Source organism: Panulirus ornatus, chromosome 24 (genome assembly GCF_036320965.1).
Source record: "Panulirus ornatus isolate Po-2019 chromosome 24, ASM3632096v1, whole genome shotgun sequence".
NCBI classification, from domain to species: domain Eukaryota; kingdom Metazoa; phylum Arthropoda; class Malacostraca; order Decapoda; family Palinuridae; genus Panulirus; species Panulirus ornatus.
In genome coordinates, this window is record NC_092247.1 from 697,794 (window position 1) to 714,928 (window position 17,135).

The window sequence follows — 17,135 nt, forward strand, 5'->3', positions numbered from 1 at the left end:
GGTAATCGGATTATGGGCTGGCGTCCGGTAGGGTCCCGCTCCTCCCTTCTCACTACAGTGAACAGTCCGTTGTTTCAACGTGAAGGGGGAACATCGTTTTACCGGCCTCCCCTATCAGTGTTCATTTATCCGAATATTTAATTAAAATATGTTGAAGAAACTAATAGCCACCGTACACAAGTCATGCACCCAGTTAATTATGGTAATGGTATCAAAGTTAGATTGAGAACATTTTCCCAGGTGTGGCAAGTACAATGTCCGGAACAGCATTATCATCGTATAGCAACGGAGGCTCCGGTCTACAAGCAAACACCTTCGCTGACATTTCTCCCCAGGTATCTTACACCAACAATAATGACACCACCAGCAATATGCCATCTTATCCGGATACTAGCAACATTGACACACCGGCCATTAACGCAGAGAATAGTACCAACACACAAGAATCGATTACCCCCTCTTATCCGGATTCGGAAAGTGACTCTTCGTCTTTACGGAATTCCAACAGTGTGACCACTAAAGCGAAGCCAAGTGGTCAGGGATTTCCTATCACAACGGACGGTAAAAAGGAAGAATCAGATAAGGATAAGGAATCTGGGTGTAAGATGTTAGTGAAGGAGGAGCGGATTCAGCCACCGCCCCATATGTTGGAACCACCAGCAGCCAACCCGACAGGTAATGCTATCATCAACGGCCATCCTTGTTCAGGAGGGTTCTGCTGGGTTCTGACTGCATTAATGATCTGAGAATGTGGAGTCTTGTGTAGCTGCTGGAAGATTTTTAGTATATATATATATATATATATATATATATATATATATATATATATATATATATATATATATATATATATATTAATGACAAAGCATTCGGCTAATGACAAGTCCTTGTAGATTTTTATGTAAAAAAGTGCAAAATACATAGAAAAACTTCTTTTTGAGGAGACATAACGTCTAAAGAAAAAAAAAAAAAAAGTCCTATATGACAGGGATATAAGACCGAGTTTGTCGTGAGGGTGTTCACATACAAAGTAGTTTATATAAACTACTCGGAAAATACGGACGTCTTAGTGGCGACTGTATGCTTAAGAGTTATGGATATGAACCAGGTGGTTCTTCTCTGTATGCATGACAATTATGGTTCTTCTCTGTTGTTTGCGGTCAGAAGCTTGTGGTGTATAACGTGGGTAGCTTGCACTGATGTAGCGTGTGACAGATAACGGTCTGCTTTGTTTGTGATGTGTAATACAGTTTTTTCTTTGTTGTACACTCATGTGTGGCGTGTTAATGCAATGTAGTTTGGGTTGTGTACCAAGCACTCCAGAGACATCAGGTGGCTAAGGGTGTCGATGTTGTTGTTCTTCTGGAAGCAGGAAAAGTAAATTCCAATTGCCATTTTCACTATATTTTCAAAAATGACACAAGTGAGCTTTCGCCTTCCTTTGGGCATTAGACTAACACTCTTAAGTTTAACAAAATCATGAGCACATTATTCATATTACGCTCAAAGACAAGAAATATTAAAATCCCATGATATTTATCAGTCTATCTACTTATATGTAATTATATGTGCTTATATGTACATGTGTATATAAGTATATGTCTATGTATGTATATGCTGTTATGTATATGTGCGTGTATGGGCCATTCTTCGTGTTTCCTGGCGCTACCTTGCTGACGTGGGAAACAGCGATCAAGTACAATTTCCTATAGTCAATATATATATATATATATATATATATATATATATATATATATATATATATATATATATATATATATAACATACTAGATCACGCACACCAATGTGACCTCTTGCAATATTATTTTTATTATATTATACTTTGTCGCTATCTCCCGCGTTAGCGAGGTAGCGCAAGGAAACAGACGAAAGAATGGCCCAACCCACCCACATACACATGTATATACATAGACGCCCACACACGCACGCATGAATTTTAACGTATACATACATATACATACACAGACATATATATATATACACAGGTACATATTCATACTTGCTGCCTTCATCCATTCCGTCGCAACCCCGCCGCGCATGAATTGGCGCGAGGAAGACAACAAAAGCCACATTCGCTCACACTATCGCGGGAAATGGCGAATAGTATGATATATATATATATATATATATATATATATATATATATATATATATATATATATATATATATAACCGGTTTTCCTGCAATAAGCGAGGAAGCGCCTAGAGCAAATGTTTGAACCTTAGCGAAAAAATGATCCTCATTTGGCTATTTGTTCCTCCTCTTGGAAAGTGATACAGGAGGGGAGGTTTTCCAGGTCATCTCCCTTCCGCCCAGCCCGCCCTTAACAGTCGCCTTCTATGACACGCAGGATATAATGTAGGAACCATTCTTTCTCCCACATCCATTGGAATGCCGGACTCCGACTGCACGGGGTTGCACCTCAAGTGCAGCCACTTTGGAGAGGCTGTGTCCTTAGAATTACAGTCTCGTCAAAGAACTTTTCTACCTAAATGAACCTACATTTCCCTAGTTGTCATGGGGTAATTATATGGATGAATATGCGTCTGTCTCTCTGTACCTGTCCCTCACAAATTTCCACAGTAATCGATCGATCAATCGGACGTGCACGCCAATTACACTCCTGCATGTTCAGGTCCCCAGACTCAAAATCTACTCCTCCTTTCCGTCTCCAATTCGGTCTCCATCTTTTCCTTGTCCCCTTCACTTCAGACAAATTTATCCTCTTCGTCAACCTCCCCTCTCGTTCTCTCTACATGTCCAAACCATCGTAACACACCCTTTTCAGCTTTCTCTACCACAATTACCACACCACTCCCTTACCTAGTCATTTCTTTATCAACCTTCCTCACACCACATACTGTCTTCAGATATTTCATTTCCAACAAATTCACCCTCTTCCTTACATTTTTGTCTATAGTACATGCCTCGAATTTATTCAGCACCGTTGGAACGACTATTCCGTCAAACATGCCATCTTCGCCCTTCAAGAGAGTGATAACTCTTTTCACACATTCCTTAGTTCCCCCAGGGCCTTCGCTCACTTCAGCTCCCTTGGTTCCATACGCTGCCATGTTCACTTCCGGTATATGAAACACATCACTTCCTTCAGTTTCTCTCCATTAAAACAGCCGAACTAGCCTGTCTCTCCGTTGCTAAATCTAATGACCTAGTTTATTCACATTTACCCACCAATTTTATCCCTTCACACACTCTCCCAACTTCTGGAGTTTTTCACTCAAATCTGCTACCACTATTGTGTCATCAGGAAACGTATACATATATATATATATATATATATATATATATATATATATATATATATATATATATATATATATATATATATACATACACAAACATATACACATATACATAATTCATACTTGCTTCCTTTATTCATTCTCGTCGCCACCCCGTCACACATGAAATGACAACCCCCTCCCCGCGCACGCGCACCAGGTAGCCCTCGGAAAAGAACAAAGGCAACATTCGCTCACACTAAGTCTCTAGCTGTCATGTGTAATTCACCGAAACCACAGCTCCCTTTCCACATCCAAGCCCCACAAAACTTTCCATGGTTTACCCCAGACACTTCACATGCCCTGGTTCAATTCATTGACAGCACGTCGACTCCGGTATACCACATCGTTCCTCGCAACCATATAACATTGTTGAGACCACTATTCCTTAAAACATACCCATTTTTGCTTTCCGAGATAATGTTCTCGCCTTCCACACATTCTCCAACGCACCCAGAACCTTCGCCCCCTACCCAACCCTGTGACTCACTTCCGCTTCCATGGTTCCATCCGTTGCCAAATCCACTCCCAGATATCTAAAACACTTCACTTCCTCCAGTTTTTCTCCATTCAAACTTACTTCCCAACTGACTTGCCCCTCAACCCTACTGTACCTAATCACCTTGCTCTTATTCACATTTACTCTTACCTTTCTTCTTTCACAAACTTTACCAAACTCAATCACCAGCTTCTGCAGTTTCTCACCCGAATCACCAGTGCTGTATCATCAGCGAACAACAACTGACTCACTTCCCAAGCCCTCTCATCCACAACAGACTGCATATATAAAAGTAGGTAAATCACTGCCACAGACCTTAATTATCTTCACTACTTGACCCTAACATCCTCAGATCAGAATGTAACATCTCGGTCTCTGAGTTCTGAGACAAATATTCAGACATTATTGCTCAGGGGATTCAAATCAAATTTGTATGGATGTCCTCTCATATAGACCTCCGTGAGCACAACAAAGCTGATGCTTAAGCCAAACTTGCACTTAGTAAAGATGATGTTGAAAGCATTGGGGTGTCAATCAGAAGTCTCAAAACTGTAATTAGAAATGAACTAGCAGACCTCTTTGAAGCAAGTAGACGAGTTCAGAGAAACACAAATAGAAATTTTATAATTAATTACATTAGTAAAATGTATAAAGATTAACTTCCTGATGTCTGTGTAACGTCACTTTTTTGCTTGTTTTCATGAACGCTGTACTGGTGTGACGTTGCTTGTGGTGTATCGTGTCATGATTACCTATAACTTAAGGATAATGATGTAACCTATAGACTGTGATTTAGGTAAGACATAAGGTGATGAAATGTGGCATGTGGACTGTGATATGGCGAGTGGTATGTGACATATTGTGATGTGTGCTATGTGAGTATAATGCCGTGTTGAATGTGATGTGCAGTGTTCTTTTGGTTTACGAGTGTTTGATAAATAAGTGTTGGTGACATGGTTTCTGGTGTAATAAAAGAGTTTGTGGTGTGGCATATGGCTTTGTATTTTTATAAGATGTGGTTTGTAATGTTTAACAAGATATTTCGATGTTTGACAGGGGGGAGGGGGTGTGGTGGGCTTTTTCTCCAGTTTTTTCATGTTTTATTCCTTACGCACCTCGGCAAAGTAATATGGAAGCAGAAGATAGTATACCAGATGTTGGGAATATTTGCATGCACTGAATATTTATCATTACATTTCAAAGGCTACTGGGTGTGTGAACGTACACATTATTTTGATAATCTATTTATAATTCCGTATTTCTGTCATTGATGATAACATATGGTGTTTTTATGTAGAGATATTTACTAATTCAGCTAATATACCGATGGGGGGATTCATAGCACAGCGCAACGGATTTATTCCTGCAGCTGGCGCGGACCGGTCGGTGCCGCCGCATAACGGTCGCGTCTGCCGGATCCGTGCTAACACAAAACCCTCCCTGCTTGGCGAGACCACAGCCACAGAGGAAAGCGGCGCACACCATGAATAACGACTGCTTTTTATCATGGAATACTGTATGTGGGGTTGTTACAATATGTACGCGGTAGTTATGTAATGCATGTAATACCTATTCTTCTGTTACGGGAAGGGTTTTACATTCTTGTTGCCTCATCTCTTAACCTTGTGTATACATAAGTCCCATGTTTTTCCTTGTAGGTATGTGCGCATACACACAACTCAGATGCCCAAGCCTATGTCAGGGTGTTCATTTCTTATTACACAACACAAAACAGTTGAAGACGTCCTCCAGAAGAATTATCCTAAGTCTGGAGTTAACCAGGGTCTTTTGTTGACTTTCCCCTAAACCTTGGTACAGTGGTTTACACAATTTCTTATTTTGGCTCGTGAATTATTCCTTAGAGCACGACGGTATGATGGCGTGACCTTTGACCCAACACTTTATGGTCAGGTTAAAGACAGCAACATTCAGCTCACGAATAAGTTATGCATCAGTGAGTGGGTCACACGGCTCCCAGTGCACCAGCTTTCACACCAACGTGACACGTGGCAAGTGACACGCAAGTGTGACACGGTGATTTCAGACCAAAGTGTCATGTGACGCGTGTGCAGCTTTCCTGCTCAGTTCACAAGATGTCATTATCGAATGATGATGCCGATATAATTGGTCTGATTGGTGTTGTAATAGCCAGAAGAAAACACATGAAGAGGTGTTGGGTACATCAGTATCTGAGAGACAATGTAGGGATCCACAGTGCTCATGTAGTTGCAAGGTAACTAGAAGAAAAAGGTTTAGCATCCTTACCGTATGCGTAAAGACACTTTTCGTAATGTGGTAACCACTGTGAAGCCTTTATTGCAGCGGAAAGATACCAATTACCGAAGATGTGTGAGCAACAAGGATGACTACTCATCTTTCTCCGTACATGCGCGACCGAGCCAGTGGTGTCAAATGTGACTATTGACAATCCGCTAGGAAACTTGAAAATCCGCTACATACGCCATAAATTCCACTACTTCTTTATCGTTAATGTTATTCGTATTAATATTATATTGGTTATTAATCCATTTGGTTTGAAAGCTCAAATTAAATTTGACACCACTGGACAGGTGGCACGTCGCACGCTGTAGAAAAACGATCCGGTCCGATCCTGGCGTGGAGTCCACGTGGCACGTGCAACGTGTCACGCCACTCCTGTGTGAAGGGTTGCTTCTAAATGTTCGTTTTCAAGAGGTCTTGAGTCAGTCTGTGGCATGTGATTATGGTGGAGGTCTTGAGTCAGTCTGTGTCTCGTGGTTATGGTGGAGCCCTTGAGTCAGTCTGTGTCTCGTGGTTATGGTGGAGCCCTTGAGTCAGTCTGTGTCTTGTGGTTATGGTGGAGCCCTTGAGTCAGTCTGTCTCGTGGTTATGGTGGAGCCCTTGAGTCAGTCTGTGTCTTGTGGTTATGGTGGAGCCCTTGAGTCAGTCTGTGTCTCGTGGTTATGGTGGAGCCCTTGAGTCAGTCTGTGTCTTGTGGTTATGGTGGAGCCCTTGAGTCAGTCTGTGTCATGTGCATAGGGTGGAGGTCTAGTGTTAGTCTGTGTCATGTGGATAGGGTGGAGGTCTAGTGTTAGTCTGTGTCATGTGGATAGGGTGGAGGTCTAGTTAGTCTGTGTCATGTGGATAGGGTGGAGGACGATATGCTGGAAGTGAATGTGCGGTTGACTGTGTAAGACGACTTGGCAGGTAGCGTGCAGGCGTGACGCGTTGTTGTAACATGTGACGTGATCTGATGTGTATGGTGACGCGTGGCGCCACCGTTTATGGTGCACATCTGGTACTACCGCATATGGTACGACACTTGGCACTATGCGTATGATACAATACGTGGCACCACTGTTTTAACACGCGGTAACCACCGTTTAAGGTACCACATGTGGCACACTGCTTATGGTGCAACACGTGATACTACTGCTGTATGGTGTAGCACTTGGCACCATCGCTTATATTACAACACGTGGGCTGGGTTCCACGCAGCTGTACATCACTGTGACCTCTTGCAATACACACACACACACACACACACACACACACACACACACACACACACATATATATATATATATATATATATATATATATATATATATATATATATATATATATAGGGGGCTGGAAATCCTCCCCTCTTGTTTTTTATAATTTTCCAAAAGAAGGAACAGAGAAGGGGGCCAGGTGGGGATGTTCACTCAAAGGCCCCAGTCCTTTGTTGTTAATGCTACCTCGCTAACGCGGGAAATGGTGAATAGTTTGATAAATGAATAAAAATGAAATATATATATATATATATATATATATATATATATATATATATATATATATATATATATATATATATATATATATATATATTTATGTATATATGTATGTGTGTGTGTGTGTGAATCAAAGGTTAAACAGAGTACCAATGTGTATTTGATACGTGAAGGTAGACCACAAATCAATGAACCACCGTATCACTCTTGCTTCACAGTGACCAAGCGTCGACGCACGGTGCTGTCGATCGCCGAGAAGGCCGACCTGATTCGCCGTCTGCACAATGGTGAGTCACAGAGGCAGCTGGCGTTAGAGTATGGCATCGGCACCTCCACAGTCTCCGATGTGAAGAAACACGAAGCGGAGATCTTGGAATATGTGGAGACCAACGGAGACTTCGTGGCCATGACCAGGAGGAAGCTGGAGTCTGGGGCCAAGGCTGACGTTGAGGAGGCTGTGTTTGGGTGGCTGCTCAAGGTGAGGAGACCAAAGCTGGCTGACAGTACACAGACTGACTGACGCATCAACAGTGGGAGTCTTAGGGACAGGACGGTGTAGGGGGGGTGAAGGACCGATGTCACAGTTAAGAAATACCCTTACACTGAAAACACCGAAATACAACAGCATGATCCGCTAAAGATTAAACCCATCGGCACATACATGTAATGAAGCGCAGCAGCAGCACAAAAAGTGCGAGACAGAACAATGACGACACAAACCACAGCCATCCTCGGGACCTCGAAAACAAGACAAACAGAACACTCTTGGTTGCCTCGAAGCCTCATAGCACTAAGACTATAGCCACTCATCGCTGTACATGATAAACAAAGCTTATCTTAGCTAATTTCCTGTATCACACCAAAAAGAAACATCATTATGTATACACCCCAAGACTGACAGTTGTGTGCAAGTAGGGCACACAAAAATACGATCCCAGAAAAGCACCCACATAACACCTGTGTAACTTAAACCTTCGCTTTTGCTTCAAACTATTCCTTCCGTTGTCCCACCCTTTCCTCCCCTCATTCAAACGACCCCATTAAAAAGTGTGACTCAGGCTTGTGAAGGGAAACAATCTTAAAAAAAATGACATGGAAGGTAAAGACAGCAGCTGGTTGTTGCAATGAAGTGGGCAAGGTGCACCCTTTACCAATAGGATGAAACATGCAGATGAAGAATTGGAAAATGTAAAGCAAACATGATGATAGCCATGGTAGATGTGTCTGGAATATATACCTATTTCAACTGACAAAGATGTACAAATATGTTTACTTGTCATATTTTCTTTTGTATGAATGTCTTTGTTGTTGATAGTATGGAGTGAGTCACATCTGCCAAATTTACAATGTGTGTGGGACATATTGGCACGAAGCTTGAAAACTATATTCCATAAAATTATTGGCATATGTACATTAGCCCAAGTTAGGAGTCAGAGAAACATTAGCATTCTTTTAGATATGTATATGATTATGTTATAGGAGTAAATATAGTATAATACGAAGATTTCATTACGGAACTTGCCTTCCATCATTTCTGCCTTTACCCTCTCTCTGCTAGACTTGAGATGATACTCTGCTAGACTGAAGATGTTGAAAAAAATCCTTCACACGCATATATTTACGCGGGAAACGGCTATAAAGTATAACAGAAGTATACGGCTCCAACTAATTCTGCCTCACCGACATGCTACAGTATATATATATATATATATATATATATATATATATATATATATATATATATATATATATATATATATATATAGTGTTAGTAGTTTTGATGCACGAGACCGGGTTATAGTGATAGGTGATTTGAATGCAAAGGTGAGTAATGTGGTAGTTGAGGGAATAATTGGCGTACATGGGGTGTTCAGTGTTGTAAATGGAAATGGTGAAGAGCTTGTGGACTTGTGCGCTGAAAAAGGACTGGTGACTGGGAGTACCTGGTTTAAAAAGAGAGATATACATAAGTATACGTATGTAAGCAGGAGAGATGGCCAGAGAGCGTTATTGGATTACGTGTTAATTGACAAGAGCGTGAAAGAGAGACTTTTGGATGTTAATGTGCTGAGAGGTGCAACTGGAGGGATGTCTGATCATTATCTTGTGGAGGCGAAAGTGAAGATTTGTAGAAGTTTTCAGAAAAGAGAGAATGTTGGGGTGAAGAGAGTGGTGAGAGTAAGTGAGCTTGGGAAGGAGACTTGTGTGAGGACGTACCTGGAGAGACTGTGTACAGAATGGAAAAAGGTGAGAACAAAGGACGTAAGGGGAGTGGGGGAGGAATGGGATGTATTTAGGGAAGCAGTGATGGCTTGCGCAAAAGATGCTTGTGGCATGAGAAGTGTGGAAGTTGGGCAGATTAGAAAGGGTAGTGAGTGGTGGGATGAAGAAGTAAGATTATTAGTGAATGAGAAGAGAGAGGCATTTGGACGAATTTTGCATGGAAATAATGCAAATGACTGGGAGATGTATAAAAGAAAGGGGTAGGAGGTCAAGAGAAAGGTGCAAGAGGTGAAAAAGAGGGTTAAATGAGAGTTGGGGTGAGAGAGTATCATTAGATTTTAGGGAGAATAAAAAGATGTTTTGGATGGAGGTAAATAAAGTGTGTAAGACAAGGGAACAAATGGGAACTTCAGTGAAGGGGGCAAATGGGGAGGTGATAACAAGTAGTGGTGATGAGAGAAGGAGATGTAGTGAGTATTTTGGAGGTTTGTTGAATGTGTTTGATGATAGAGGGGCAGATACAGGGTGTTTTGGTCGAGGTGGTGTGCAAAGTGAGAGGGTTAGGGAGAATGATTTGATAAGCAGAGAAGTAGTAAAAGCTTTGCGGAAGATGAAAGCCGGCAATGCAGCGGGTTTGGATGGTGGAATTTATTAAAAAAAGGGGTGACTGTGTTGTTAACTGTTTGGTAAGGTTATTTAATGTATGTATGACTCATGGTGAGGTGCCTGAGGATTGGCGGAGTGCTTGCATAGTGCCACTGTACAAAGGCAAATGGGATAAAGGTGAGTGCTCAAATTACAGAGGTATAAGTTTGTTGAGTATTCCTGGGAAATTATATGGGAGGGTATTGATTGAGAGGGTGAGGGCATGTACAGAGCATCAGATTGGGGAAGGGCAGTGTGGTTTCAGAAGTGGTAGAGGATGTGTGGATCAGGTGTTTGCTTTGAAAAATATATGTGAGAAATACTTAGAAAAGCAAATGGATTTGTATGTAGCATTTATGGATCTGGAGAAGGCATATGATAGAGTTGATAGAGATGCTCTTTGGAAGGTATTAAGAATATATGGTGGGGGAGGCAAGTTGTTAGAAGCAGTGAAAAGTTTTTATCGAGGGTGTAAGGTATATGTACGAGTAGGAAGAGAGGAAAGTGATTGGTTCTCAGTGAATGTCGGTTTGCGGCAGGGGTGTGTGATGTCTCCATGGTTGTTTAATTTGTTTATGGATGGGGTTGTTAGCGAGGTGAATGCAAGATTTTTGGAGAAAGGAGCAAGTATGCAGTTTGTTGTGGATGAGAGAGCTTGGGAAGTGAGTCGGTTGTTGTTCGCTGATGATACAGCGCCGGTGGATGATTCGTTTGAGAAACTGCAGAAGCTGGTGACTGAGTTTCGTAATGTGTGTGAAATAAGAAAGCTGAGGGTAAATGTGAATAAGAACAAGGTTATTAGGTACAATAAGGTTGAGGGAAAAGTCAACTGGGAGGTAAGTTTGAATGGAGAAAAAGTGGAGGAAGTGATGTGTTTTAGATATCTGGGAGTGGACTTGGCAGCGGATGGAACCATGGAAGCGGAAGTGAGTCATAGGGTGGGGGAGGGGGGGGGGGGGGCGAAAGTTCTGGGAGCATTGAAAAATGTGTGGAAGGTGAGAACGTTATCTCGGAAAGCAAAAATGGGTATGTTTGAAGGAACAGTGGTTCTGACAATGTTATATATATGGTTGCGAGGCATGAGCTATGGATAGAGTTGTGCGGAGGAGGGTGGATGTGCTGGAAGTGATATGTTTGAGGACAATATGTGGTGTGAGGTGGTTTGATCGAGTAAGTAATGAAAGGGTAAGAGAGATGTGTGGTAATAAAAAGAGTGTGGTTGAGAGAGCAGAAAAGGGTATTTTGAAATGGTTTGGTCACATGGAGAGAATGAGCGAGGAAAGAGTGACAAAGAGGATATATGTGTCGGAGGTGGAGGGAACGAGAAGTGGTAGACCAAATTAGAGATGCAAAGATGGAGTGAAAAAGATTTTGAGTGATCGGGGCCTTAACATGCAGGAGGGTGAAAGGCGTGCAAGGAATAGATGTGGTATACCGGGGTCGACATGCTGTCAATGGATTGAACCAGGGTATGTGAAGCGTCTGGGGTAAACCATGGAAAGTTTTGTAGGGCCTGGATGTGGAAAGGGAGCTGTGGTTTTGGTGCATTATACATGACAGCTAGAGACTGAGTTTGAACGAATGTGGCCTTTATTGTCTTTTCCTAGTGTTACTTCGCGCACATGCGGGAGGGAGGGGGTAGTCATTTCATGTGTGGCGGGGTGGCGACGGGAATGAATAGGGGCAGACAGTATGAATTATGTACATGTGTATATATGTATATGTCTGTGTGTGTATATGTATGTATACGTTGAGATGTATAGGTATGTATATGAGCGTGTGTGGACGTGTATGTATATACATGTGTATGTGGGTGGATTGGGCCATTCTTTCGTCTGTTTCCTTGCGCTACCTCGCCACCACGGTAGACAGCGACAATGTATAATAAATAATGAATATAGTTCTCTATGTATGTCCTTTGTTTAACCACTTACGATAGCTGGGTGTAGTCCTGGTAGCTGTCAGTTTTGTTATTGTTGTTGGCTGTTGTAGCACTTGTATGTATATTTTTCTTGGTTTTCCTCTCACCCAGTCTTGCAGACCCAGACTATCGAAAGGGACATGAATTGACAATTGGATGTTGCAGACTGTAAATTTGCTTGTTCTTTTAACATTAGCTTCCGTCAATAGATTTATAATATATATAGTCATCAATGAATGATGATTATAATTTTTTTCTCCTTTACCATATGAGGCAACTTAGTGAAAGGATGATATCTGTATGTAGAGCAGTGAGTGTGGTGTGCTAACGGTACTGATTGTGCTGGCAGGAAGTGCGGCGGGGGGAGGAGGTGACGGGAGCGGAGGTGATGGCGCGGGCGAGGCACGAACATCAGACTCTGCGGGGGACCGACGAATTCCGAGCCAGCACCGGCTGGCTAGAGCGGTTCAAGCGACGTTACAATATCCGCTCCTTCAAGCCTGGCGAGGAAGACAACTGGCGGCCCATCATCTCGAGGGTTACGTCCATTGAGGCAAGCAAGGCTGCACGGGGCAGGCGGCGAGGTAGGCCGCCTCTAACTAGGCTGGCGGACAAGGCTAGACAAGCCGGTCAGAGGGACACTAAAGTAGCCACCTTAGAGTTTCTGGAACAGGTCCTGGACGGCTCCTCGCCAACGTCAGTCAAGTCAGAAGTCGAGAACCCCGAGGAGAGTGAGTACCCGGAGTTGAAACCCGCCGACGACCTCTTCCCGGACACCCAGACTACATTGCAGCCGCTGGTCAGTCTGGAGGAGGGACACATGGCCTTAGATCTTCCTCCTGTACAGGAAATTCCTTCCGCAGTCGAGGCTGCAAGTCTCCTGTCGAAGGCGTTGGTGTGGGCGGCAGCACAGCCAGACACTACACCACAGGAACTATTCGTCATGAAGCAGTTACAGACGAAGGCAGCACTCCGTTCCATCGTGAAAGCGTCCCACTGACACATGTATATATATTTCATTGTAAATTGGTATATTTCATATTCCTCATCTTCGATTAAATATTTTATATCATAATCTTGAGTTTTATTATGTTAAGATTTCTATGGGTTTGAACATCCTCACCCTCGCCTTCACGAGATAATGGTCAAATATCCCATCAGCTGCCTCTTTCAGCATGTTCATGTTCAAAAGTTTCACCTTTATACTCCTATCAATATGTAATCCAATAATGCCTGCTGACCATCTCTCCTTACTCACTTACGTATATTTGTGTATGTCCCTCTTTTTAAACAAGGCATTCCCAATCACCAGTCATTTTTCAGCACACAACTCCACAAGCTATCCATAAGAATTCTGTCTTGTGTGCATATATTTCTGGAAGTACCTCTACTTCTTGCAAAAGGCTGGGTACGGGTACTCGAGGAAACCAAGCTAACCTTACTTATTCAGGGTCAATGAGGCCGATATCGCAAAATAAAAGAAAAATAACAGTTTTCAGTTGCTGAAGATAATTGTATGACCATACACGGTTCTCGCTGCACACAAGGCCATTCTCTAACTTAGGCTGGATAATAGTAGGAATGGTTAGATCTTCGTTATTCTTTTCATCCTATATATGTATATAAACATCACAGTGTCTAGGCCACCTTCAACTAAAGATCCGGGGAGACCAAGTCGTTTGAGCACATTTTCCCCTCAAATTCCGATAAACAAACAGGAAGAAAACTTCACATTGTTACAACTAACCCAAAACAGACTTCCCCATACATCGATCCCGAATCTCGCTGGAAGTCGCCGATAATCATCGTAACAAGCTATAAGTAAATTGATCAGTGTTTTCATCTAAATTCGTGCATTTTTTGTTGTAACTTTAAGACTCGGGCAAATTTTTGCTCGCTCCACAAACAAAACGGGCAGGTCACGGAACATACTCCCGAGGTGTTACAATGTGAGCTTTATTTGTTTGTCGTCAAAAGCATAATAATTCATTTCGTGCTGTTTCGGCAGTACACTGCATTTAATTCTTCTTAAAGCAGTAAATCCTAAAAAAAAGGTACCAACCCAAAAGTGATCCGAGGAGAGGAAAAGCTATCTGGTTTACCATCAACAACCAGTGGCGTATCTAAGGTATGGCAGGTAGGGCAGGTAACCTAGGCGCCACTCAACAGGTTTGTTTTTTGACATATGCCACCCGATTGACATTTTTAACGGTTTGGTTTTGTGAGATAAAAAAGAAACTCGTCAACTTTTCAACTATAGTAATATTCTGCTACTATCAGTTGCATTACCGCTTCTACATTACAATTTTGATCAAATAAGTCAAACTTTAAGTCTTTTATAAGTTTATATGAATTTCAGTTTGACCTAACTCTTCAACAGTTTATAATCACACTCAATAAATCTTTACATACATCCACTGTATGTTCAATTTCATTCAAGCCAGGGGCGTAATTTCAGTGCTTGTCATAGGCGCTATTTCCCCTAGATACGCCCCTGTCAACAGCCCAAGTGTTTGATTTGCTATTAACGCCTACCGGAGAGGCATGGTTGTACACGAACATCAATCAGTCATTTAGCGAATACATTTCATAACATAAAACAGCAAACACTCTTTTGTACACAAATCATCTCATATAAATCCCATCAAAGCCGTGAATTCGTGTAAGGCAAACTGTATAACAGAAATGTGATCAGCGACGAAGAAAAAATTGATTAGTTTACCATCAAAAAGCGAACTATTCTAATTTATTGTCAATGCAATGTATGTACATCTTCACGATGACATTGATTTTCTATTTGAAAAACATGTTCCACAAACAAATACAGAGGAGCAAGATCACCTCTGAAGCTACTATTTGACTAAGGCATAATTAAGAGAAAAACTAAAGAAAACCAAGTTACAGGAACAGATCCAAAGAAAATGGTGTTACTCTTGGGGTGACTATTTTCCGTGTGAACGGAAAAAAGGAAACAGGTCATCGAATAGAAAGATTATCATGACAAGAAAAGGAGTACAACAAACGAAGCTGTGTTGCTGATATTAAAGTTGTTTGGGTTTTAAATCTATCAACTGTTAGGATTATGACCGTCAACATCAAGCTACATCCACCAACCGACCAATCTTTACACCTTCTTCATGGGTTAAGCATAATTCCCCAACCACATACTTCATTCAACTGTGACGAAACCCTGAGATTAGCCGAAAAATATCACAGAATAACACAGTTTAAGCCATTCATAATGCCTATGTCGTGTTCAGACGAGCTCGCAGAACAGAGTTTGATGTAAGATGTGAGATTTGTAGGCACGGAAAGAGTAGAGTGCTCCACAGTGCTCTCACCAGATCGGTAGCACATACATCGTATTTCCATTGTGTACAATGTCTTTATATTGAAACGCAAGAAAGTAAAACAATAACGGAATAACCTGGAAACACGTAATATGAACCTTAATTTTTCCATGAATAATAACCAAAAACTTGTGGTCTGAACGTATTTGTAAGATTGTGACAACCGCTAAAATTAACATAGTCTCTCGGCGCTGTGCCACCTTGTCATTTACTACATAGTGCTGTGGAGCACTTTGATTCTATGCCGAAATTAGATAAGTATATACGAATAACTTTGCTTGCACCATCCAAAATCCCTACCGATAGTTAGGTAGAGATATCGATCCATCCTTATCGTTAATATAACTGTCACGGAGTGATGATGAGACAATGATTAATACAGTGTCCAATGATATAGCTAATTTCGCAAGAAATGCACACATGTGTAAATACACAAAAAAATAAAATCATCTTGTTTCAATGTCGAAATTTATTTTTCTTCCGAACAGTTGCTCAGTTTATATAAACGATGAATTCGTCCTCGTAAGAAGTACTGCTCTCATGTCTGGGGTGGTCCTTACCAGACAGATTTGAGTCAAAACGGTCCGTCTTTTAAACTCTCCGAAGCTGACTTCCAAACTTGACCCGCTTGCCTTGCGCCGCATTGTTGGGTCACTTTCCCTCTTCTGTAGGCACTGACTGGGTTTTTGTTCCGAGAGGTGGCTGCTTGTGTGCCCCCCACCACTAGCTGCACCACGCAATACTCGGCAAGCTGCTGCGTTGCATGATTACTGTGCGGCGTAGGGCAAGTGGGTCAAGTTTTAAAGTTAGTCTGGATGCGTTGATAAGTCGGACAGCTTTCGAGTCAACTATGTCCAGTAAGGATGCAGAGCTAGAACCACCCCAAATGTGAGAGCAGTACTCTATACAAGGACGGATCAATCCTTTGTATAAACGAGGCAACTGTTCGGATGAAAAGAAATTTCGACGTCAAAATAGGACTCCCAGTTTGAGGCAGACTTAGCTATTTACGAAATGTAGTGTTTCCAAGATAGAGCTGAATGTTTCAGTAATACTAAGTTACGTTTATTGAGTCAAGTGGTGGAAATAAAGAACCGTCGAAGGAGAGAAGAAAGTTGTGAGGAAATTCCCTTAGAGATGGGTAGAAACTAGGTCTTGGAGGCATGAAACTTAACCAGATTTCGTGTACCCCACTGAGATATTCTGTCCGAGTTTAATGAGGAAGTTGTCTCGAGACGAGTTGCAGATCGAGTGAGAGGAGTAGAAATGAAGCATGGAGAGGAATGCACTGTTGAGTCCATAGTGTATGAGCGCATTTCGTCACTTGGAGAAGAAAGATTATTGCTGATAAAAGGATGAAAGAGTGTAGGAGACAGGAGCAAACCTTAAGGGACACCGCTGTTGATGGAGAAATAGGG

The 17,135-nt window shown here is 41.9% G+C and overlaps 1 protein-coding gene across 1 annotated transcript; it reads left to right on the forward strand.

Moving 5' to 3' along the window:
* Window positions 1–107: 107 nt before the first annotated feature.
* LOC139756995 (uncharacterized) lies at window positions 108–13,432 on the forward strand. Its single transcript, XM_071676944.1, has 3 exons — window positions 108–675; window positions 7,797–8,056; window positions 12,717–13,432. Exons 1-3 carry the CDS (start codon window positions 255–257, stop codon window positions 13,365–13,367), a joined length of 1,332 nt encoding a protein of 443 aa, XP_071533045.1. The 5' UTR covers window positions 108–254; the 3' UTR covers window positions 13,368–13,432.
* The last annotated feature ends 3,703 nt before the right edge of the window (window positions 13,433–17,135 follow it).

Excerpts from the sequence above, each read along its gene's own strand:
- LOC139756995 (XM_071676944.1), top strand. The coding sequence starts at position 255 with ATGTCCGGAACAGCATTATCATCGTATAGCAACGGAGGCTCCGGTCTA. Across the intron at positions 676-7,796 it reads ACCAGCAGCCAACCCGACAG|TGACCAAGCGTCGACGCACG; the intron begins GTAATGCTATCA and ends CTTGCTTCACAG. Across the intron at positions 8,057-12,716 it reads TGTTTGGGTGGCTGCTCAAG|GAAGTGCGGCGGGGGGAGGA; the intron begins GTGAGGAGACCA and ends TTGTGCTGGCAG.